We start from the raw sequence: 26401 nt of genomic DNA, 5'->3' as shown, positions 1-26401 counted from the left end.
CTTAATGAAAGTAGAGGAGAAAAGTAAGGCCATGAGGACAAAGGTTCTAGATGGTGATGATGTTGAAGTCTCTGTGTCCCTGAGGTATCCTCTTGCAGAGTATGCTGAGGACATAGAAGACCCTCCAAATCTATAAATGCTTTCATGAATGTATGGACATGTGTTTCCTCTTTTGTTGCCTTTTCTTTTTCTTTGCAAAAGACCAAATTTAACTCAGAGATTTGAAATTGCAAAATAAAAACAATTCTAAACTGTTTGCCTGAAGCTTGCTTGGTAGTGACTATCTCTTGAAAGGTGATAAAATACTAGCCTCCTTCCAGAGTCAGATTGCCTCTCTTAGGGTACAAAGCAGGAAAGCTATGGGAAATCATGCTGCCAGTTATTCCAGTGTTGCTTATTTCATATATGAGAGAGAGTATGTTCCTGAAACTCAGAGGAAGTCGACTTTTTACTGATTTCAGAAGATTAATCCTAGGGTTGAAAAATGTCCCTAATACTTGTCCTTTGTGTTCATTCACTGTTCAGACACAGTGCTAATGGTGTGCTATGTATGTGGTGTGCACAGAGATAAAAGGCAAGTGCTGGCTGTTGATGGCTGTTTCTATGGGTGGGTGATGGACAAGTGAGTATCAATGGTTCTGATGCCATGGGACCAAGGAGGGTGGGGGCAGTGGGTGCAGATCACATCCTCTGCTGGGTCAGCCCCTTGTTTGAGACTGTGGTTGTCACAGAGGCCTCCTTATGAGACAGGGTTTGCTCTTCTGTTGTCATAACCACTATTTTCTTTGTAGCAGCCAGAGTAGTGTTTAAAAATGTGTGGGTCCCTGCCACTCCCATCTCATTTGGAACAAACTCCTAGCTGCCCTCCTGCTTCCTTATAGTCTGACTCCTGTTGCACTCTGCCTTTCACTCTCCAGGCCCTGGCTTCATTTCTTCTTGGAATGTGTCACGCTGGCTCAGACCGAGGGGCTTCTGCACTAGCTGTGGGCCTTAGAGCTCTCTCCCTGACTTGTGCTTCGGACATTCCAATTTCTAGGCTTCACTGTCACTTCTCTGGGGTCTTTTGTCTATATCAGTCCACCAGGCCATCATCATGTCACTTATCTTTAATTCTTTTTACACTTTCTCACACCTACCTCCCAATCCCAAGAATGTCAACCTTGGGGAGCCAGGACCTTACCTTCCAGCTTCACTCTTATACCTGCAGTGGGCAAGTATTTGACTGAATGACTTAATTCGTGAAAATTTGTTGAATGAGGAGAGTGAAATGATGTAATGTTACAAATACCCTTGGAAAGGGGGACAGGGGGCACTGGAAGGAAGGAGACTTGATACCATGTATTACTTTACTTTGGTTAAGGCAAGACATGATGGGGACACATACCATGGTGGTGTCTCGGTTTTACTCCTGGCACAGGGGATGTCCAGTAGGTGCAGGTGAGACAGGTGAGAGACTGGATTCTAAGGCTGTGGGCATCCTGATTCCTCCCCTCCCAGTCGCAGGTGTTCTATTTTATTAAGGTGGTATACTTATGTGACTATGAAAAGAGAAACTATATGTATAGTGCTTTAATGAATGCTTATTACATAGCAGGTACTGTCACTATTTTAGGAAGAATGGCTGGAAAAGGCAGTGAATGATTAATGTTGAATGAATGATAAGAAACCCTGAAAGGAGCAGGTCATAGGACATACTTTGCACTTCCTGTATTTAAGCCTCCTGTGTCTGGCTTAAAGGAGATGTCTGGTCCTCCTGTGACAGTTGTGGTTTAAACAATCATTGTTGTGTCCTTGAGACTCGAACATTTATTCAAGAGGAGGGCATTAGGAGTAAAAAGATAAAGACAACTTGATTTAATGTTTGGCTTTGATCTGAGCCGATCAGTTTTAAATTAGGTGTAAGTTTGAGCTTCTTAAAAATATGTAATGTTTTATAAAGTGCATTCATATTTTATTAGATCATGAAACAATGTATTTTATTAATGAAGTTGACACTCCTGAATTTTCACTTTCACATTTCAGTGTTTTATAGAGAACAGCAGTCTAATTGGTAAAGAATTTGGCATGTTTAGAGTGTGACATTTTGAGGGAGGTTAATGTAGGCAATAAGTACCTGTAAATCCTTCTATAAAATATTTTCTTTCTTTTTTCCAAAGTATATTTTATTTATTATGGTATTACAGTTGTGCCATTTTTTTCTACCCTTTATCCCACCTCTGCCCTGCACCCCATCTCCCACCAGCGTTCCCAACCCACCTTAGTTCATGTCCATGGGTCGTACATATAAGTTCTTTGGCTTCTCCATTTCCCATACTATTCTTAACTCCCCCTGTGTATTTTGTACCTACCATTTATGCTGCTTATTCCCTGTACCTTTTCCCCCATTCTGTCCCTACCCTCTCCCCGCTGATAACACTCCATGTAATCTCCATTTCTTTGATTCTGTTCCTGTTCTAGATGTTTGCTTAGGTTTTTTTTTGGGTTTTTTTAGGTTCAGTTGTTGATAGTTGTGAGATTTTTGTCATTTCACTGTTCATATTTTTGATCTTCTTTTTCTTAGATAAGTCCCTTTAACATTTCATATGACAAGGGCTTGGTGATGATGAACTCCTTTAACATGACCTTCTCTGGAAAGCACTTTATTGCCCTTCCATTCCAAATGATAGCTTTGCTGGATTGAGTAATCTTGGATGTAGGTCCTCACTTTTCATGACATTGAATACTTCTTTCCAGCCCCTTCTTGCCTGTTAGGTTTCTTTTGAGAAATCAGCTGATAGTCTTGTGGGAACTCCTTTGTAGGTAACTGTCTCCTTTTTTCCCTTGCTGCTTTTAAGATTCTCTCCTTATCTTTAATCTTGAATAATGTAATTACGATGTGCCTTGGTGTGTGCTTCCTTGGATCCAACTTATTTGGGACTCTCTGGGCTTTCTGGACTTCCTGGAAGTCTCTTTCCTTTGCCAGATTGGGGAAGTTCTCCATTATTTTTTCCAGTAAGTTCAAATTCATACTCTTCCTCTTCTTCTGGCACCCCTATGATTCAGTGTTTAAAGTTGTCCTGGAGGTTCCTAAGCCTCTCTTTTTTTTGAACTCTTGTTTCTTCATTCTGTTCTCGTTGAATGCTTATTTCTTCCTGTTGTTCCAAATCATTGATTCGAGTCCTGGTTTCCTTCCTGTCACTCTTTGTTCCCTGTACATTTTCCTTTATTTCACTTTGCATACACTTCACTTCTTCCTCTGTTTTGCCACCATACTCAACCAATTCTGTGAGCATCCTGATTACCAGTGTTTTGAACTCTTTATTTGATAGGTTGGTTATCTCTTTGTAGCTTTGTTCTTTTTTTTGAGTTTTGATCTGTTCTTTCATTTGGGTGATATTTCTTTGTCTCATCTCGCCTGTTATGTGGTAAGTGGTGGAGCCTTAGATACCTGCCAGGGCAGGGCAACCCACGTTGCTGCTTTGTGGCGCTGCATGTTGGGGAGGTGTCAGAGAGGGAACAATGCCTCTTGCTCTGCCCTCATCCTGCTTTCAAGTCCTTCCTCTGCTACCCACAAGCAAATTGGGCCCTTCTGGTGCTGATTCCTAGTTGGGTGGGTTTGTGTATGTTCTAGGACCCTGTGGTTCTTTCCAGTGAACTCTCCTGTGAGGCTGGGAGTTTCTCCTGCTACTGCAACCCCCACAGGTTTTACAGCCAGAGGTTTTGAAGCTTTCTTTTCTTGCACTAGAACCCTGGGTTCCGCAGTCTGTCTCGCTCCCCAGTTGTTCCTCCCGGTTTATGTACATGCAAATGGGGACCACCCACTCTGCAAGCCTCCTTCTCTTGCCCAGTCTAACAGCTGCTGCCTTGCCAAGCATCCTCTCCACTCCGGCTGCCTGTCTCCCCCATTCCTACCAGTCTGAATGAATGTTTATTTAACTCCTTGGTTGTCGGACTTCCATAACTGTTCAATTTTCTGGCAGATTTGGGTATTTTTGGTTTATAAACTTGTCCTTATTTTGGTTGTGCGAGGAGGCAAAGTGTATCTACCTATGTCTGCATCTTGGCCGGAAGTCCTACAAAGCATTTTCTGATGCTTCTGGCTATTGCAGAAATCTGAATGTACCAGAAGGCACTCACAAAGCCCCAGCACAGAAGCACAAAAGCAGGAAGTGTGGGGCTGAGTTCAGCGTGGCTTGTGTGTGATTGGAATGTCAGAATGAGATTGGAGAGACGTTGGAGCAGGATTTGTAGGGTAGATTTACTTGAAGTTACATATACACAATTTGGAGCCAGCAGAAAGGGATTCATGTAAAAATCACTTTTGTTGTTTTTCTTCTGATAAGTATAGATAGAAACAAAAGTAGTCTGGAGATATAGCACTCATTGATTTTTGCCTTTACGTGCCAGTGAGGTCCCACTGTGGAACTAAGCAGACAGTGGGGACTGAAATGGAAATTGAGAGTCTAGCAACAACATGGAATGGGGGAAATGCTTTCTTGGTATTCCAAGTTACAACCCAAGATATATTGTCCATAAAAATATTCTTATATAAAAAATATATATATATTCTTATAAGTAGTAGAGGCCATCAGTCGTCTTTGCCCACTGTACTCCATTATATATATATTTTAAACGTTTTCTTTACTTATTTTTGGAGAGAGGGGAAGGGAGGGAGAGAGGGAGAGAAACATCAATGTGTGGTTGCCTGTCACGTACCCCCTACTGGGGACCTGGCGCACAACCCAGGCACGTGCTCTGATTTGGAATCAATCTGGTGACCCTTTGGTTCGTAAGCCAGTACTCAATCCACTGAGCCACACCAGCTAGGGCCATAGTCCATTATATTATTTTACAGAAGAAAACATTCCGAATTTTGAACAACCAGTATTAGAACATAACTGTGTTGTTCATTACAATCTGTATTAATCACTTTAGGAATTGGAATATTACAGTGTTTTAAAGAAGTTTTAAAGAATCATACTAGAAGCTTTAAAGTATGACTAAACGGGAATAATAGTTGGGACTATATTTCCCCACCGACTATAACCAGAGTTTTCTAAACCTGCCTGGAATTTTAGGTTTTACCCTAGAACTACCATATCAGAATCTTAATTGGCCTCAGAATTCTATACTTTCAAAAGAGAAGCCTTCTTGGCTGGGCCCATGTGGATTGCTCTTGGGGAATGACTGCTTTGTCTTTGTGATTTCCTTCCAAGACCATGGTCCTCGGCAGCACTGCAAAAATCTCAAATTGGGACAGGAGTGCATGTGGGGTGACAATAGAGACAAGTGTACTTGAACACCAAAATAAATAAATAAATAAATAAATAAATAAGGAAAAAAGAAAAATACATTACAATTTTAAAAATACAGGAAACCTCAGATCTCTACATAGTCATCTGGTGGTGTGGAATTTACAGAAGGAAATACAAAAGTCCCCTGTCCCATTGCTATGAGGCTTAATCTGCACAGTGTGTGGTCCTTTTCAGGGTGAAAAAAAAAAAATGTTCCAATCCATGCTACGTCAGAAACTCTAACTGGAGATCTAGAGGTGATTATAATTTTGTCCTTTCCATCACAGCACTTAATATCCATCTCATCTCACCAGAGAATCCCTAGTCTAAATGAAAGCACAAATAAAATATTTCAAAATTGAGTTGTTAGCAGTGTTTGGTTTCCTGGTTGAGTCAGTAGTTCTCAAACCCTAACTGTGCTTTAGAATCATTAGAAGAATTTTAAAAATAACAGATGCTAGAGGCTACCTGAGGCCACGGAATGTAGGCACAAGCTAATCCTACTATATTTGTAAAGAGCCGTCCAAGTGAAAACAAGGTCCAGTGAGTCTGAAAAAGCATGTACAGTGTCCTCCTGGCCTTCCTCAGTGGAAAGGAGATGAACTCCCACTGCATACCTAATTGAATGGCCAAAATCTGGAACATTGACACCACCAAATGCTGACAAAGATACGGAACACAAGGAACTCTCCAGTGTTCATTGTTGGTGGGCATGTAAAATGGTACAGCCAAACTGGAACACAATTTGACAATTTCTTTCAAAACCAAACATACTTTTACCATAGGATCTAGTAATTATGTTCCTTGGTATTTATCCAAAAGGGCTGAAAACTTAAAACCACATAAAAACCTGCACACAGATACTTACAGCAGCTTTATTGCCAAAACTTGGAAGCAACCAAGATGTCCTTCAGTAAGTGAATGGACTCATAAGCTGTAGTATGTCCAGATAGTGGAATATTATTCAGCACAAAAAAGAAATTAGCTGTCAAGCCATGAAAAGACATGGAGTAACCTTCAATGCAATTACTAAGTGAAAGAAGCCAGTGTGGAAAGGCTACTATATGATTGCAGTCATAGGACATTCTGGAAATGGAAAACTATGGAGAAAGTAAAAAGATCAGTGGTTGCCTGGAATTAAAGAGGAGGGAGGGATGAATAGGAGGAGCACAGAGTATTTTTAGGGTAGTGAAACCGTGTTTCATAATACAGCACTCTAAAGTAGATACATAGCTACGTAAATTTGTCCAAACCCATAGAATGCACAACACCAAGAGTGAACCCTAATATAAACTATGGACTTTAGTTAACAATAATGTATTGATACTGGCTCATTAATTATAACAAATATACTATAATAATGCAATGTGTGTACTTCTAAATTTTCTGTAAATTAAAACTGCTAAAAAAAATAAAGTCTGTTAATTAAACAAAGAAAGCATACATAAGCTCCTTAATGTGTTCAGTTAGTTCATGGCAGGCACTGTGCTGGACAGTGCGAGACACCAGCCAGATGTCGTTCTTGCCCTTAAAGAGTCATGAGAGGAGACAGGAATGTGAAAAGGAAGGTCAAGGAAGACCAATCCCATTACCTAATTAGAGTTTGTCTCTGATTGTAGTTTGGGGTGAGGTTTGGAGGTAGGGTAGGAATTTTGCAAGGTGACAATGGGGAGGAAGTATATGCAAAGGAGATAGCATGTGCAAAGGTGTTCAGGTAAGAGGACAGGATATGGAAGAAACAGAAGAATGTGATTGGAGCACTGGAAGCAAGGAAAAGAGTGGTCAGGTGATGCTTGTTAGTCCGGGTTCAGTGACCATGCACACAGCCTTAGAGGTTAGACTTACTCGTAGAAACACAGAAGCTCATTGAGGGAATTTTCATTATAAAAACATAAGTTATTTTGAAACTATCATACACACAATGTATTTATACAGGAAATAAAAATCAGAGGAACATTAACTAATACTACAGCCCTGTCTCCATCTCTCACTTTCACATTCCTGCTCCAGTACTGTGAATTTTGTAGTAATTGTCTCCTTGCTTTTTTCTATTTTGTTTCCTCCTTGAGTACTAATTGGAGCAGTAGAAGTAGGTAGGCTTCCTTGGGGGTTTTTTTATGGAGGGCACATTCTGTAGAGAGGTCCTGAAACAGATGCCTCACACTAGGGAGAGGAGGTGGAGCCAGAAGCCAGAGAGCAATGCGGCCAGAAGAGGAATCCTTGCGAGAACAGTTGTCAGTAGAGGTGAGGAGAAGTCTCCTGGTATTCAAAAGCTCCCAAAAGAGGTTTTAGCTTTGCAACTTCTTCTGTGCTGAAGGACATGGAAAAGGGCAGGATGAGTGGCTCATACCAGTCCACCAAATCCACCCGTGATCCTTTCCATAAAGGGTAGGGCTTGACATGGTAGGGAGGATTAAACAGGCTTAAGAGTTATGATAAAAGCCAAGGGAGGCACGGTGCCCTGGTCCCTTCGAACATAGAAGTGGGGGTTCCAGTGGGAACCAAGGGAGGCTGCTAGGCAGCAGGACTGCATGGCAGAGAAAGAATTGTGCAAAGAGGACCATATTAAAATAGGAGCTATTGCCATCGGGCAAAGAACATACTACATAGTGACCATAAAGAAAGGACCTCTGGCTTTCACGACTGCTAAGGTGCTGACAGGGGTGCCCCACATCCTGACAGGCCCCCATGGCTGGCCACACTTTACCAGACCAATTTAGAGGATGCCAGTTCACAAAATGCCAAACATTGGTGATTGATGTATGAAGAACAGAAATGACTGCCATCCTAACTGCAATGATGGGACCCTGGCTCTCAGGGCCAAGGCTCAAAAAGTGTCCTGTGCAAACGGGAGTGATAGAGCAGGGTTAGTCAGTGGGCTCTGGTCTGGGCCCTTGCTTTGCTGAAGGGTGTGGCTTTCTGGTGACTTAAGAAGGTGGATTCCTGCAGCTGCACAGTCTGCCCATCTGGTGCTCACCAGACTATCCGTCAACTGTCATTGTTAATAGTACTACTTGAAAGTAAGGCTAACCTGCCAACAACATGCCCTACCATAATGTAAGGCAATGGCTAGGAGACATCACCCTTGAATGAGAAGACACAGTCTGTGAAGAATGGTGCGACACCTGCAGGGCTTCCTCTTCAGGAAACCAGGTTGCCCACTTGAGACCATAGTGGAGCATGTGCAGAATCCACAGTGGGACCTGCTGGAAACAGAAGGCAATGGTTTGCACACATGTTTCAGGGGAAGGGTAGGGTACAGATGAGCTGGAATGAGAGCCTATGCTGCTCCTGCAGCTCATACTGACTACGAGCCAACTGACCCTCAGGATCTCATCCACTTGCCCCTTGCCCACACAGCCAGGCTCACCATGCAGTGGCAGCACACAGTATGAGTCTGCATGATAACTTGCCCTGTTCCCACACAGCAGTGTACCTTTGAGACTCCCTATAACATCACATAGATTTGCTTTCCTGTTTTCAACACTTGCTTGTTATTCCACCCTGCAGATGTACTGTACTGTAATCTACTTACCATGTCCTGTGGTCATTATCTAGAATATTTTCCTTTTGATTTTTTTATAGCACTTAAAAATTTTTTTTCAACAGACATTCAGTATTATACTGCTGATACACTTTACTAGTAAGTTTTTGAAATTTAATTCTTTTAAAATGTATATAATATTCAGTCATAGCTTTGCTAATTAAACTCACCCTTTCCAAGATTTTTACTTAATTTTTTAATTAAGAAAAGCTTTGTAACTGACAGTAACCAGAGAGGAGAGGGGAGGGATAATGAGGGAAAATAGGGTAAGGGCCATCAAGGAACACGTATAAAGGACACATGGACAAAGCTGAAGGGGGTAGGTTTGAAGGTGAGAGGCAGAGATGAGTGGGTGGGTGGGGCATGGTGGGGTGAAAATGGAGACAACTGTACTTGAACAACAATAAAAAAAAATACAAATAAATAAATAAATAAAATGGCTACTCTGAGGAAAACCAGCAAAAAAGAAAAGCTTTGTAACAGAAGAGTACAAAAAATAGTATCACAAGTAGTACTGTGTCCACTGAAAAGGTTTAACAAATGTTTGCTTCACATCTTTCTTTAAAGAAATACATTAGGCTTTTCTAAAAGTCATGTGTCTTCCCTCAAACCGATTTTTACATTTTCTAACTTAATAATATAGAATAAAGAGTACTTTGATTTTTTTTTTTGTAATTTTTTTTGTGAAGTGCTATGTTCAAGTCATTCTACACTTGTTTTTTTGAGATGTGTTCATGTTCATCTTTTTTCCATTTTTTATCTTTTTAAAGCTAGTGAAAATGACACTGATGTCAGCCCTCAGGGTCTGACAGGGTAGATTCTGCCAGAGGAAAGTGAAGATACCATGTTGAGTAGAAGATCCTCTTTCTCCTAGATCCCCCAGCAGATCATGTGGGGATCATTAGAGTATCTCAGTCTGTTCCTGCGACCTTTCATTCAGTTTTTAGTGAGATTATTTTAGTTGATGTGGTATGAAATAATATAGACTGCCTGGTCTTCTGATTTTTTGAAAGGTGTTTTTTTTTTTAAACCTAAAAATTAGTCATTTTGGAAGAAGTGAAAATAAGAGGTATATCCTCCTTTTAGCTGCTCTGTGTATTAAAAGACTGCAAAGTGTCTTCCTGAGAGGAGGAATGTCGATTCAACTTACCAGTGATTTCTACATAGACTGTTGTTTTAGGTTGTGCTTTTCTAAAAGACAGAGATTGACAGAAACAGATTTATCCTATTTTATCATAGACTCAGGAAACCATGTAGGTGGCTAACGAGAGTTGTCTCCTTTTCTACTTTCTGGATCTCGTCAGAGTAAGTACAAGAATCCTTTGCCATTAAACACCTGTGATTCAAACTCTGATTCAATGAACCCTGGAATAGAATAGATTTGGATAAAATTTGGGATTACTCTGTCACTAACCAGACTCTTGCTATTCAAGATTCAGGCACCAGGTGGTCCTGTGAGGTCCACATGTACACTATCCAGACTCAGGGTCAGAAGATACAAGGGGTGCTTATATGGTCGTGGAATATCCCTCTACCCACAGTCAAGCAGCCAGAGCAGCCCTTGTCATTGTCGACCCACCCTAGTTCTCAGGGCATTTTTATTTACTTTGGTCTAGAGTGTGCTTCCCTGGATTAATTTTTCCCAAGGGATTAATTCCCCTTGCCTGCAGTTCTTCAGGTGTCACCCAGAATATGCCTGCTTGCTTTCTCATGATCTTAACTTTCCTCAGCCCTGTACTGAAGCTTCCATTTTGAGGTCTTCTCTCCTGGACAGTGACCTGGGGCTCTTCTGGTGGGGCCTGGCTCGCCCTGCAGTTCTGGGTAGCCATCAGTTGCCCCAACTCTGGGCTTCTGGGAGTTGCTGCTCACTGGAAACCAACAAGTTTCAGTTCTTTAAAAGCTGGAGATGATTTCTGAGTCCTTCTGCCCAAAAGCCTCTTGCTTCCCTGCCTCTGCCTTTCTGCCTGGCCCCGAAGTCTGGCTCGGCCTGCCAGATGGAACTCCGTAGGCCACAGCAGCCTCCTATTGGTTTCCACTGTGCCCTTGATCCTAGCCAGCCTTCAGAAGCTATTTATCTATGAAGGATGGAAACAATTATGGGAAATTCTCCTTTATATTGAGACAGCATAGGCACTTGGGCCAAGGACACTAGATGACCAGAAGTAATGCTGGACCATAAAAATGTCGCCACCCTTTTACTTTCTTCTCATAAACGTAGAAGTAGCTGATTTTTATCTCTCTTTTAACTGCCTGCTTAAGCTACTGACCCGAATGTGCATTGGATCAAGGTTTGACCACTATTTGCCCTTCTTGGGGTGGCAGTTGTGAGCAGTCTGCCAGCCTTCCCCATAGCCCAGGTGTGAAGTAGACCAGGCAAAGCAGATGGAAAAGTTATTTACCTGAATTCTGAAATGGAAAAATCCACAAGCCCACCTTTTCAAAAGCCCACCTTTTCAAAAGCACCTCCTTTTCCTGCAAGCCCACTTTGCCCCCAGCTTATAAAAGCAGACAAGCATTGCTTGGCTAGGTGGCTCTGTTGGAACATCATCCCCAGTCATTGTTTTTGGAAGCATGGAAAAAAACTAGGGTGGGTTGGTAGGGAATATGCTGATATATTTTATCTTTGAATTTTCAAAGCTTTTTTTTTTTTTTTTTTTTTTTTTTGAGTAACATTTGAAAATCATACATCAGCACCCATCTGCATTATAGAATTTTTAAAAAATACTATTTTGTTACTATTTGTTTAATGTAACATCTCTGGTAATATGCCTAGTGATAGATGAATATTGGTTAGGTTGGGTTAGGACTGGCTGTAGAGCTTGTTCTTGGTTAACATCCTTCCTTTTAAAATCTATTTTAATTTAGAGAAAAACTGGACAACTTCATGCAAGCATAGAAAGTAATTTGAGGTAGTGGGTATGGAATGGTGTACAGCTTACTAAGCACAGCTGTAGGGTTGCAATGGATGCTTCTTTTCATTTTCAAAGTGGTCTTTAATATTTAAAAGATAATTTTTGAATTATGAAAATATTTTTCATTAAACACTTCTGTCTTCAGTCCATGTTCTTTTCTAACAAAAGCCTGCCTTTCTAGAATTTGTGAAAGGAGAACAAGAAACTAGTGGCGTTAATCTCCACTCCATGAGTTGGTGTCAATTCTGAGAACGATACCCGTATTATATAGAAGACAGACCAAGATTCTTAGCTGCACGAGGGTTTTGAGAACAAGAACTGATACAAGAAAATATGAAGTATGCACAGACAGGCCCTGGCTTATTAGGCATTTCTGTATCTTTCAGAGAAATGTAGACAAATTTAATTCACTAGTTGGACTACATTATGATAGAATAGGAACTAGCTGTCTGGATTCTCAAAGGTTTATGTGAGGTCAGTGATTATAGTATGATTTTAGAAAGTGTTCTTTTGTTGGAAATCATTGCTTTTAAAAAAGTGTTAACATAGTTTAGGGTTTTTTTTAATTTTAAGGCAAGTTTGCTTTTTAGGAAGTTTGTAGCATATAACGGTAAAAAAAAGTGAAACAAAATACTCATCTTCATTTGAATGCTGATACTGAGTTGAGCATTTCATTTTTATTACTCAGAAGTTAAGTGTGGTAGGTCAGCTAGAAGATACTGCAAACTAGATGTTTTTACACTGATTTAAATAACAGTATTAAAGCTTGAATGGATTTCATGATGTTCTTTGGCCCAAAATCTGGCCACAATTCAGAATTACCTGAGAAGGGACTTTAACAGTTATAGGGTCTTGTATCTTCTACTTGGAGGTTTGGATCTTTACAGACTTATGTTTGATCAGGAATGTCTTGGACTTCCAGCCAAGATGGAGGCGTGGGTAGAAACCCTTTGCTTCCTCACACAACCAAAAGGAGGATAACAACCAATCTAAAATCAATAAACAACCAGAAGTGCCAGAAAATCAAACTGTATGGAACTCTTGACAACCAAGGAATTAAAGAAAAAATCAACCAGAATAACCAGACTGATGCAACAAGACAAAGAAATAGGGCCCAGATGAAAGAACACAGCAAAACTTCAGAAAGAGAACTAAGTGAAGAGGAGATAGCCAACCTATGTGATGGAGAATTTAAAGCCCTGGTAATCAAAATGTTCACAGATCTCATTGAGGTTGGTCACAAAATGAAAAAACAAATGAAAGGTACCCAAAGTGAAATAAAGCAGAATGTTCACGGAACCAACACCAACAGTAATGGGAAGGAAACCAGCTCAAAGCAATGATGTGGAACAAAAGGAAAAAATAAACATCCGTCCAGATCAAAATGAAGAAACAAAAATTCGAAAAGTGATGAGACTCATACAAACCTCTGGGACAACCTGAAATGTTCCAATATCCGAATTATGGGGGTGCCAGAAGGAGAAGAACAAAAGCAAGAAATTGGAAACTTATTTGAATAAATAATGAAGGCAAAATTCCCCAAACTGGCGAAGGAAATAGACTTCCAGGAAGTCCAGGAAGCCTAGAGAGTCCCAAGGAAGTTGGACCCAAAGAGGAACACACCAAGTCACATCATCATTAAGATACCCAAGATTAAATACGAGAGAATCTTAAAAGCTGCAAGAGAAAAGGAGACAGTTACCTACAGAGGAATTCCCATTAGACTATCAGCTGATTTCTCAAAAGAAACCTTGAGGGCAAGAAGGGGCTGGAAAGAAGTATTCAACGTCATGAAAGGCAAGGACCTACATCCAAGATTACACTATCCAGCAAAGCTATCATTTGGAATGGGAGGGCAGATAAAGTGCTTCCCAGACAAGGTCAAGTTAAAGGAGTTCATCATCACCAAGCCCTTATTATATGAAATATTAAAGGGACTTATCTAAGAAAAAGAAGATAAAAAATATGAATAATAAAATGACAACAGACTCACAACTGTCAACAAATGAACCTAAAAGAAAAGGAAAACAATGGAAACAAAAACTAAGCAAACAACTAGAACAGGAACAGAATCAGAGAAATGGATATCACATGGAGGGATTTCAGTGGGGATGGGGAAGGGAGGAATAGGGAGAAAAGGTACAGGGAAGAAGCAGCATAATTAGTAGACATAAAATAGACAGGGAGAGGTAAAAAATGGTATAGGAAACAGAGGACTCACTAAGGGGCGGGGATGCTGGAGGGTTGGGGGGACAGGGCAGAGGGGAGGTAAAGGGGAGAAACTTGGGAAAAATAGCATAATCAATAAAAATACTTAAAAAAAGGAATGTCTCATGTATGTGTGTGTGATGCAAGTGTTTATATACGCTGAATGTTTATGCATGTGTGTGTACATGTGCGAGCAGCCGTATATATTGACATGCCAACATGGTCATCCCCAGCAACTTTCCCACATGCAATTCTGTTCGGTGGGAAGTGAAATCTGTGTTGAGCTTTGTCTTCTGTGAGCTGGGGTCACAGGACTAGGGCCCCTCTGAGATTGAGTGCAGGGCACTTGGAAATTAGATCTTCCGAAAGAATGTGATTCCCAAGGCTCGTGAGTCCTCGTGGGTGGGAAGAAGTGAGCACTGGCTTGAGCCCCAGCTCTCCTTGACAGGGTGTGTCTTCCTGGGCTCCACTAGTACTAGATTTGGTCAGAGAGCTGGGTTAGGCATCAATGGAAGTTTTCTTTCAGAGAATGAAAGGGAGTATTTTGGGGTGCTTTATTATTATATTTAGTTAAGTTTAATGTGTTTATTTTGGCAAGTTGGTGGGGTGGGTTGTGTGTTTCTTGCCCGGTGGCACTCAGATTCCAAGGTTGGAGAAACATTCTTCATCTCAGACTCCTGGTGCCCCCAGGCCTGTCCTCATGGTACCTTGTAGGTACCCCTTACCTAGTTGTTTAGTGAGTGAACAAAGACCTGAGGAGTCTTCTTCCTATTTTATTGTATCGGTAAATAATTAACTCCTGATATTTTGAAATAGTTTTGACATCAGGCCACACTCATTCCTTGTCATGAAATGTCTGGGTGCAGACCACTTTGCTCACTTTACGTGTGCGGCCAACTGCACCCACCCAGAACCCTCGCCTCAGACCCATGGGGAGGCTGAGGGTTGTAAACCTGGAGGTATCTGGGCTGCCGGCCAGGTTGACTGCTCTCTTGTTATATCTTAAAGTTGGCATGGGACCTAGTCCTGAGTCCTTGTGGCTTCACTCCCGTGCTTTACTGTGACAGCATGAGGATAATGAGCAAATGCTAGCCTACATCAAAACAGGTTTATAAAGCCATGTTCTGAAAGAACACAAGAACCCTACGTTACTGATCCTCTAATGAGTGTTAAAATGTGTCACTTGGTCCTGGTTTTGCTAACAATGAAAAAGAAACCAAAAGTATAGGCAGCAGTAACCACATTTCACTTTTTATATTTAAAAGCTTGCTGGTAGCTAAGAACCTACTTTTAATTTAAACAGAGAAATTCTTTTGCTTCACAAATGGAAGGAGAAGTGTTCTGTCCCTATTTTGTTCCTTAGTATCGGAGATCCAGCTTTGTCATCAGTGAGTGGAGACCAGATGGCCAAGAACGCCTGTCCAGTTAAAGACAGACAATCTAGGCATTCAAGGAAACAAACAAAAGCAAAACACTATCAGAAGTTAACTGAAAATTCTTGGAAGTTAAAATTCTAGCCCCAGAGAATAAAATCAATCATTATAAAGTATTTTTTAATGTTAAACATGATTTTCCAAAGGTTTCTGAGAATTCAGGCCAGTGGTATATTCTCACTTGAGAGGCGCAGGACAGATGGAACATGTGCTAGCCACCACAATGTTCTGGGGAAGTGTTCTCTGCTCACAGTTATTTTATTGTTTTCTCTCTGTGTTGATGAAACAGCCAGACCAAATCCATTTGGAATGCCTGGGATAGTGCCACCGTATGTCCCCCCCCAGATGCTCAACATTCCACAGACCTCTCTGCAAGCCAAGCCCATGGTAAGGCCTTTCCTTTCCTGCTGCAGCTAGTCTGCCCTGGCTTGAGGGACAGCTGGCCTTAACAGCTGCATAAGCATCAGATCTTAATGAACACTAAAATAATGTCTTAATCTTTTGAATTGATATATGTGGAGCAGGTGCCAGTGTTTGTTGAATTGAAACTTAGCCAAGACCAAGAGTGCTAATGGGAGCCAGGTCCTGTAGACAGCTTGTGCACAAGTGACCTGTGCCCTCTGTCCTCTTTTTCAGGCTCCACAGGGGCCCAGCCCAGGTGCTCCGGGTCAGGGTCCACACCCATACAGCCTCGCTGAGCCGGCCCTCACTTTGGAAACAAGTGGAAAGAATCTGACTGAGCAGAACAACTACAGTAACATTCCTCATGAAGGAAAACATACTCCACTGTATGAAAGGTCCTCCCCAATCAACCCAGCTCCGAGCAGCAGCCCCAATCACGTGGACTCAGCATACTTTCCTGGTTCTTCTACGTCATCATCCTCAGACAATGATGAAGGCAGTGGAGGAGCTGCAAAGTGAGTGGTGGGTTTCTTATGTAGCTTGTTCTTCAGGAAGCCACCTGCCGACTGGCTAGCTGGCTGGCTGGCCCGTGGCACTGAGTGTTGTGCTCAGAGATGCAGTTTGTTGCAGGTAGGTGAGGGTCCCTTTGTGCCAGTACTGGGGCTCCTCAGGCATAGAAGAGGGAGGCCATTGGACATTTCCACAGGGCTTCCTAGGCTGAAAGTCTGCTTTGCCAGTCTCTGTGGCCTTGGCCCATTCCTCTGCTGGAGTAGAGTTTTAGGAAAATTGGCCTATGTGATCACCAAATGTTATGAAGTTGCCTGGTCAAGTGCTGCTAACCTCGACTCTCTGTGATATCTCTTGCTGTTTTTCCCTAACCTCCATCTCAGAAAACATTTTAAGATGCCTGTGACTTTCAGTCTTTCAGCTCCTGGACCAATGGGAACTCTGAATTTCCATTGCCTTTTTTTTCTCCTGAGTTTAACAACTCATAGGAACTATTCTTGAAATTACACTGTTCACTCAACCAAAACCCTAGATAGCTGCCAGACCCAGGCTAGAGTTCTCCCAGAAAAGAGGTTATTTTTTAAATTTTTTTTAAAGATTTTATTTATTTACTTTTAGAGAGAGGGGAAGGGAAGGTGAAAGAGAGGGAGAGAAACATCAATGTGTGAGAGACACATTGGTAAGTTCCCTCCCACATGCCCCCACCTGGGAACATGGCCTTGACTGGGAATTGAACATGCGACCTTTTAGGTTTGCAGGCTGGCACTCAATCCACTGAGCCATACCAACCAGGGCAGAAAGGAGTATTTTAAATGTGTGCCCCTAAAGTAAATGAATTTTCAAGTACTTAATTTGTTATTTGTTATCTGATTGAGGAAATCTTAAATAAATGCACAGTCCTCCTCCCTTTAAAATACCTTATGTGTCTTAGAAACCTGATTTAAATAAAAGAAAAAAGGAAAAGAAAGAATCTTTATATCTGCACCTCCTTTTCCTGGGTTTGAACTCTAGTTAACAGGGTAGATGCCCAGGGCTAGTTAGTACTACATTGAATTTCTGTTGTAAGAAGTCTGAGACAGTTTCCATTCTTCCTACAAGTTCTTACTGGGTGTGTCACCTGATGCTGGATATTTTTCCTCTCTTGTCCTCTTTTACTCCTATAAAATGGCCAGTAATGTCTGCTGACCTCAAGTGGCAGTTACCAGGGAGTTTGCTAACATCCAGAGATTATGAGATGTCTAGAGCAGAGAAACATAAAACTCATAAATTCTTACTCACCCTGTGTACAATCCTAAAATGAAGTCAAGTCATAATAGCACATTCAAAATTTTAAATTAACCTTTTGGAAAGAAAATATATTTAAGACCTACTGAGTAAGGATTTCTGGGTTGGGGTTCACATTCATTCCAAACTCTGAAACACAAGTAGACACAAAGCAGAAGTGTGTGCTCTGTGGCTCAGTGTCTGTGTGGTGAGGAGTGTGGACGTCAGCAGACAGGCCTGGCATAGGGAGTTTTGGTTGTTCCCTTGTTCCTTCAGGTGGAGAATCAGAGATAATGGAAGTTGTCAACCTAATTTGGCAGACTGCCCTGTTAGGATATTAGTTGAACTTGGGGTAAGATTGTTTGAGAGCTCCTCCATTCTCTGGTGCAGATTCAGCTCCACTCTGTTCTGGAAGGTTCTGGTCAAAATTACCTTCCCTGGGACTGTCCTCCTTTCCCACTTCTGAGCTCTGTCACTTGTCCACACTCACTGTTTTCTTGAGGAGCTTCTGGGAGGTGGACTTGGTATAGGGTCTGAGAGGATGCCTCCCCCTCCTTGTCATATGAAATGTGGTGAAGCAGGTAGAGCACATCCACTACTAAGAATTGAAAAATTGGATCAAGTTGTATAGTTTAGCAGTGTCTTAATTTCTTTGAATCTGCTTCTCCGTTTATTTAAACAATTGAGAAATAGAACAGTTAAAACTGAGAGAAAGGAGGGAGAGAAGAAGAAATAGGGTGCGTGTGCCTGAAGCTTCAGGGTCATAAGCCAGGCAGAGTAGGGCCTGGTATCAAGCCTGGTCATAGGCATCCTTTGCTTGTGGCAGGATGCCAAAAGAAGAGTGCTATTCTTGATTGCAGGGCGAGGATTCTAGTCTGTTGATTGAGTTGTATGTGTGCAATTGAGGGTTGCTCTCCTAGTTCAAAACCCAGTGAGACGTAAGTCAGATTTAGATGTGAATTAGGACCCCTGGACCTGTAACATACTCTGAGGGTAGTCTTGAGGGAAAGAAATCATCCATCCATTCAGCCAAGCAACATTTGAGCACTTGTGTGTACCAGTGAGCATGCTGGCAGGCAGTGCAGACAAGGTGTGGTGCACATAGTCTGCAAAGAGGTGAACAGTGATGAATGTATGAAGAAAATACCAAATAAGAGGGAATGGAGGTGGGAGCACTTCTCTGAGAGGTAAGATTTGAGCTGTGCCAGCAGGGACAGAGCTGGACAGGTACAGAGTGGAAGAGGGGGTAACTTGACCAGTAGGAGGTCTAGCAAGGTAGAGGCTGGGTGGTGAGGAGTCTGATCTCTGTTCTCAGTGTGACATGAAACATCCACAGTATTTACTTTGAATGGCCAATCTTGGTGTCATAGTCCTCGGGACAGACAGGTATCTGGGTGGCTGGACCATTTAGCTGGGCAATTACTCCACAGTCAGACTGCAGTACCTCCCATAATAGCTTCTGCATGTTGAATATAGAAATGTTTGTAATTGCTGTACTTACGACCTTGATTGGTGCAACACCAGGGAAGGGAGTCTGCCACCACCCCAGCTGGGTATGTCCCTCTCTGTTGCTTTATCACCTCTCATCATTCTTCCCTGTTTGATTCCCTCAGGCATTTGCACTTATTCCACTATGTTTTACATGGGTGAGTGAGAATACCTGAGTGTGGAGAGTCCACAAAATAAGTGACAATGTTTCCCTGACAGAAATCTGTAATTTTTCTTAAAGCATGGTGCTAATGGGTGATGGGACTGTTACAGAATAAAAGAGAACTGTCTCCATCTCCACCAAAAAGAAGCTTCCTACAAATTAAAAAGTTAAATGTTTTGAATGACAAAGAATATAAACATGCAGTTCACAGAGGTAACACAGGTGGTCAATAAAATATGAAATGATGTTCTCATTCACAAAGAAAATCAAAGGAATGCAACTTAAAACATAGCTTTTTTAACCTGTGAAATTGTCACACATTTGTTTTTAAAGATAAGTTCAGTGGGGCAAATGGGTAGAGTTGGTGGGACACAAGGTCTTGACTCTCCTGTCAAGTCTTTGGCATTTGTGGTATCTGAGAGCCCTGGACACTCCTCCCAGAACGATAGCACCATTTGAGCTCAAAGGTTGGTGTGGGGATGCATTGCAGTCACGTTGGCAAGAGCAGAGACATGCCCCAACCCCAAAGAATATTCTTATGTGAAAGGAAGTGCATGCTGAGATATCCTGTGGAGCATCTGGGTATAAAAATGCCTCCTGACTGGTTTTTGGGTTCGGACAGTAGCACCAGTACTGTGGGTGTACATATATATACAAATGCGTGTACACAGGTATATGTGTGTGCTGGGCAGGTCCTGTCCTGTATCTATCTCACCCCCTTTTTTTAATACCTAACCCAGGATTTTAGCCTCTTCAGCTGGGAGTGTTCAGTTTTTCCCATCACACTGCTGGAATGGACATCCTGGGTTGTTAGTGTCTTGAAGTGGACACATGTCCCTGGACACTTTGCAGGTCTGTGTTGGACAAGGAGTCTTGGGCAATGAGAGGTCCCCTGTACATAGGTGGGTGAGTTGGATGGGCCACCAGGACTGACATGAGCTTCATGGGTGCCACTGGAGTTATCCTGAGTGTCCTTTCACTTCTGCAAAGCCGCAGCCTCCTGCTATTACAGTGGCTCCGTGTCTGTTAGAAGACTACACAGTGCCTGGGCAGTTATTCCGGACCCATGACCATTATTTTGAAGCAAATAAAAAGAAGTGCTGCTTTCTAACTATATAATTTTTTTCTCCTATTCTTTTTCCTAGAGTATAATCAATATATACTTCTTGCTCTATTTTTGGCAGTGTTTTTGTTTTTCTTCTCTTCCTGGCCTTTGTCAAATCTTTGTAATCCTCTTTTGGTTGAATTAGGAATTACAATTGAATCCTGTGGAGATGTTTATTTTATTGGCTTTTAGAGGCATTGGCTTTTAGAATTTGAATTTGATCTGAGTTGGTAACTCAGATTTTAGTTGTTTGATTTTTTTCTAATTAATATCTCAATACAGAGTTACAGAACTGAAACATTAAAAAAAATACAGTATAGGAATTCCCCCATAATTCCACATCTAGAGATAAAACTGTTTCTGAAAGATTGGCGAATATTCAAACATCTCATTTTTTGCTGCATAACCAACATGATTTTTACAATGATGGGATCTTAGGAATAATTGGATCTTAGAAATAACAGGTATGCCTTTTTTCTTCTGCCTTTTTCATACTCTACAGTATAAGCATATATTCTGATTTGTATATAAATATAACTGAGTATGTACACTGAATATCACTTAAGTGTTTTTGCATGTCATTACTGACATTTCTAAATAGATATTGAAAAGTCTTATTAGGAAACAAGACAGACCTAAATTTTCTCCACTTTGTTGACTCAATTTGTATAGAATTGCTCCATTTTCTTGTATAGTTACATACACATTGATAGTAAGGTGTTGTGTCAAGGTGGTATCTGTGGTATCAGTTTTGCAGGACTCCACATGACTTCTGTGGGACTAGGTCTGGGCTGTTAACAATCACTCACAGTCCCCAAAGGACTGTAGACCCATTCTGTCAGGGCCCAGTCCTCCTAATGTCTTCTGGCTGGTCCTGCTGGGTCCTGTTGCCACTTGTGCTATGTGACCTGGAGCTCACTGGATCTAGTGCTCCCAACATGGATGGGAGGTCACTGGGTTGTTTATGAGGTAAATCAACTAATGAGTAACCACACCACGTGATATTATTATTATTATTTAAAAAATAACTGGAGGAAATAAAAAACCAAAACATTTTTTTAAGTAGCACTTGTTATTTATTTTAATTTTTAAAAAATTTTTTAGTTATAGTTGACATGCTAATATTATATTAGTTTCAGGTGTACAACATAGTGATTAGACATTTATATAATTTATGAAGTGATTACCCTGATAAGTCTAGTACCCATTTGACACCATACATAGTTATTATACCTGAATTTCATTCATTGCCTTTGATCTGGTGTCCCAGGAAATAGGCTTCTAATGCATCTTTTTTCCTTCAAGCGGTGTTGGTGTTTTTCTTCTACTTTGAGTCTTCTCAGGCTCCCATTCCAGAGAAACCATGTGATTCACAAAGAATTTTATTTCACCTTTCCTAGGATACCTGGTTCCAGACAGACTAAATAAGCTTCAGGTTTTTTCTTTCAGATTGTTACACTGTTGTGCCAGACAAATACTGACTTTACATTTACATTTTGACTTTTTAACACAAGGCAAGATTACTAACATCTCATAAAAATGAATCTGAATTATTTGTATGTGTTAGTAAAAATTAGTAATCTCTGTGCCTGTATGTGTTCTAGGTGTCCACTGACCCGTGTAGGCATTTTATGTTCATTTCCTCTGACTCAGTTGGGTGTCTCTGAACCCTCCCTGGTGGACAGGAAAGGGATGGCTCCATGGCCTGCTGGCACAGGGAGTCCTGACCAGCTCTGGTGAAAAGCCCTGTCTGACTGCTGTGTAGGAAATCATTCAGAACCAGGGCTTTCTCTGTACCGACTTTTTATGAAAGAACCTCAGTGTTGTAGAATTAGCTTAATGCAGAGCCTGAGGAGACTATACCTACACAGAAGCTCAGATTTTTATGCTCTGTAGTAGGAGCCACTGGGTCCATCCGTCAGAACTCTGGTAGGGCTGGGGACCCACTGAATGAGAACAGCTGGTGAGGAGCAGACAGAAACGAAAATGTATGCATACTTGTTGAAAGTCATTTTCACTCAGTTTGACCATATCTGTGACCTTTCGCGCACACACTAGATATTGCTGCTGTGGATTTGATCTTTTACCAGTCTTTTATGTGTTTTTGTTCTCTTGTGGTTTTAGTTGCCTTCGCTCTTTCTTTCCTATTGACAGGTAAGTCAGTTGTGGTCAGTGCTATTTTCCTTTTCTGCACCATCAAGGCATACTGTACTCACTGCAGTAGAGACAGGAGTGAGAAATCACTCTGATGGGTCAGACACTTTCACACTTGGTGTAAATGCACACCAGTCCATTTCCATTGTGGCATCACTGACCTGCTGACTAGAAAAATGTGTAGGAGAGAGAATCCAGTGGTTAGGGCAGTTGCTGTCTTTAACCATCTTTAGTGCAGAAAAGCCCTAAGTGTCCTGGAGTGAGATGAGGCCTAACAGTTTGTCTCTGAAAGCCCACAGATTCCAGTGGTGTGGTGCTGGCCTTTCTGCTGCCTCTGTTCCTGGACAGTGAGAATCATTTTCTGTTGATTGCCTGCTGTATCAAGTGTGTCTGTGTAAAACCTACCCCAAGCCTGGCTTTCCTTATTGTTACAATGTGATAATGTCTGGGATGATGGGTCAGGGTCTCAGTCCAGTGTCAGTGTTGCTGTAGCTATGAAGGGGTTTCTTCTCTCTGATCCTGAATTTTATCAGCACAGAGTTATGCCTCGGGATGTATGGGAGAATTCAACAGAGAGGTCATGGTGGCTTCCTGCCTGGGCCACCCAACCGAGCCCATGTCTCAGCAGGCTCCCCAGGGCATGGCCCATGAAACTTCATGTTTATGTATAAGTGGTTTCAGGTGTGATTGTGAGGTGTGAGTAGTTATGTAGAATGAATTGTTATGTAAAAATATTCTGAAATCTCTAATTCATTTGTTCTTCAAGGCAAGGCATTTGTTTTCATATTCAAAATTTTGTTTTCCTAAGTTGTGAAGTAATATAACTATCTTACTGAAATATTCTGGGTTTTAAAAAATTGTCTAGTGTCAAGATGCTTTTCATGCAGAATCTTAGATTTTATAGTATAATTATTAGAAGGTCATATGAGCATCTTAATTATGGTAATATTTTATTTTTAGCTTGTGATAATCTATATAGAACAAAACTAAGGTTTATAAATATAAGTTCTGTGTGATCTTAGATGGGACAAGCTTTCTGCTTTAGTATCAGCCCCCACCCCCCTCCCCGCTCCACCCCTCGCCCCCACACACACACTGGTCTGTGTGTTTGCTGATCGACAGTGGGGCTGATAACTAAGGTTGTCACATTTGCAGGCTGCAAGTTTAATGAGTATTCCTTTGTTGTGCTTTATGTCACATAAAAGAGATGCCTTCTTTGCCTTATATCTTTGGGCTATAGTTATGTGATTTATTCATATAGTAGTTGGGTACTTCATGATGGCTATGAAGTTTTATCTTCACAGAGTTTATAATTAGTTATAAAAACAGATAGTAATTACAAACAGTGATGAAGTGGTACATGCCATGAAGGAAACAGTAATGAGAATAGCAGGGGTGGGGAGGGAGGATGGTCAGGGAAGCCTGCATTAAGATGACATTGTAGCCAAGGACCTTCAAGATGAGGTGTCACATATAAAAACTTCCGTCTGCCATGAAGAGGGAGGGGTAATTCAACAGAGTATGGAAGATACTTGCAATCCTTATACCTGACCAAGAATTTGCATCCAGAACATATAATGACTTCCTATAAGTCTGTAAGAAGTATCAAGTAGAAAATGTGCCTAATATTTGAATAAGCATGCCACCAAAAATGTCACCTATGGAGAGATGCTTATCTTTATTGTTACCAGAGAAGTGCATGTCAGACCTGCTGAGGTTCATTGCCTTCCCTCTCAAAGGTTATCATGAGAGTAAAAGTACTAAGTGTGTCAAGGAGGGGCCTGGGGTCTCCTGCAGGGCTATATAGACCCTGATGTGGTTTCTCCCATGTGCATGATGGGATGTATACAGTGGTGAGTCTGAACCAGCGTGTGAGCCAAAACCACTGGACATGAAAAGTACAGGATTGCATCATTCAATTTATGTGGGGTTCAAAACCAGATAAAGGTATAGTTGCTGTCAGAAGTCAGAATAACTATTGTCCTTGAGGAAGGAAGTCACTGGAGAACATCCAGGAGGGGCTGCATCCCTGGTTGCTTACGTGGCATATTCAGTTCCTGGGCACTTAAATAAGTTGTTCACTTGTAACTGGTGTATTTTTTTGTAGTTTTATTATATTTAAACCTTTAAAATTATAAGTAATAGATTGTTATATCTATTTCTGTATAAAATCTATAAGTATCCAAGTAATTTGTTCAGTAATTTCACTGAATAAATGTTACTGACCTTTTTATGAAAAAGTACACGAGCAGCTCTGTTTATACCACATTCTAGATCATTTCAGAGCTGCTAGCCTTTCCTCTTCATTTCTTGAAATACTCACTCTCGTTGTGTGTGTGTGACAAGGTTGTCCACCCTTCGTTTCCCTATTTTAGAGGCCATGGCACACTTAAATCACATAATGGGTTTACTGATTCATCTCTTGACTGGGAAATAATTAGTGAATAATTGACTAAGACTCATTTCCCGAACCTCTTACCTCCCCCTGCCAATAGTAGCCACTCTTCTCTTTGGTTTTATTTACTTACTTACTTACTTACTTATTTATCCATCCTCACCCGAGGACGTGCTGATTGATTTTAGAAAGCAGGGAAGGGAAAGAGAAAGGAGAGAAACATGGACCAGTTGCCCCCTGTACAAGCCTCAACCCAGGGCCGAACCTGCAGCCTGGGCATGTACCCTGACTGGGAATCGAGCCACAGCTTTTCAGTTTACGGGACAACGCTCCAAACAACTGAGCCGCACCAGCCAGGGCTGTTCTTGTTGATTTTAAACTGAACTGATCACTTTGCTCTTGGAATACTTGCATTTATTTTGATGCTTCCTTTTCATCACTAGTGTTTCCTCTAGGTTTTTAAAATTGTAGCTTGAGATTGCACACATGAATGGCAAACTTGGACAGAGCAGTGGTTTCTGAGTCTTCATTGGAGACTGGGAGCCTGGACGTGGGGTAACTGGGCAGCTGGTCTGCTCCCATTTTGTGTGGAGGGCAACTCCTGTGTCATTCTGGTGTCCCCACTCCATGATTGGAATCAAGGAGCTAGAACAAGGCTCTAAGATATCACAACATGGGGCTCAATTCTTGGTTTAAGATGGGACAGGCTTCTTACCTCTCCTTTTAGCACTTTTTAGATAATAGAACTAAAATGAAGTCAGTTGGAAGATAGGAGGATTAGTGGGTCTTAAATCTCTCCACCATCACGTGGGTCAGTTAGAAAGGAGAGCCAGTGAAAAGCCCTCTATGCTGGCATGCCTGTGTCCAGCACTGGTTTTAGAAGACACTTTTGACTTAGAGCCTTGCAAGGGAGGGACAAGTAATGAGTGGATGCCTGGAGCTGTCCTGGTTGTCCCCACAGTAGCATTGTACTCCTCTGTGCTGAAGGCTGCAGCTTAGGCTCTAGGGTCTCAGCTCCTTCCAGAATGATGCACTTCACAAAGCTTGCCCACATGAATAGACTTTGTCTTACATTATGGCCTACGACGAACAAATGAACAAAGACTTTATGAAATAATATCATTTATACCACACTCACTGCATTCTGTTTCATTTCAGTGTTTAAAAATGCTGGTTAAACCCACTAAATTGTTTTCCTAATGGGTCACAATCCACAGTTTTTTTAAAATGCTGATTGAGATACCTTATTCTTGCATTTTAGATACCCTGTAATCTTTCCCATCTCTTTTCCTTACCTTTTTTTTTTTTTAACTACTTTGCCAAATAAAGTTATTCCCTAAATAAGATTCAGTTATCTCCCTGTTTTTGGAGCTCACAAACCCATGCTCTCTCCTTGAGCCTTCCCATGAGTAGGCTGAAACTCCCCGTGTTGCCACTTGGCACAGAATACCTGGCGTTATTTATTAATTATGAGTAACATGTGATTCAGACAATATTTAACATTCTACTGCCTGATAATTGTCAATTAAATGGTTTTTTCTTTTTTAAATCTTA

The 26401-nt window shown here is 41.4% G+C and overlaps 1 protein-coding gene across 1 annotated transcript in view; it reads left to right on the top strand.

The window, feature by feature from the left end:
• Positions 1-26401, top strand: part of FAM120A (family with sequence similarity 120 member A) — a 117915-nt gene that overhangs the window by 46660 nt on the left and 44854 nt on the right. Inside the window, exons 6-7 of the mRNA XM_053925320.1 lie at positions 15660-15757; positions 16007-16287. Coding sequence (XP_053781295.1) covers positions 15660-15757; positions 16007-16287 — 379 coding nt within the window. The remainder of the gene's footprint in view (positions 1-15659; positions 15758-16006; positions 16288-26401) is intronic.

This window comes from Desmodus rotundus, chromosome 1, assembly GCF_022682495.2.
Source record: "Desmodus rotundus isolate HL8 chromosome 1, HLdesRot8A.1, whole genome shotgun sequence".
Classification (NCBI taxonomy): Eukaryota; Metazoa; Chordata; class Mammalia; order Chiroptera; family Phyllostomidae; genus Desmodus; species Desmodus rotundus.
This window is presented reverse-complemented; position numbering and strand designations above follow the sequence as displayed.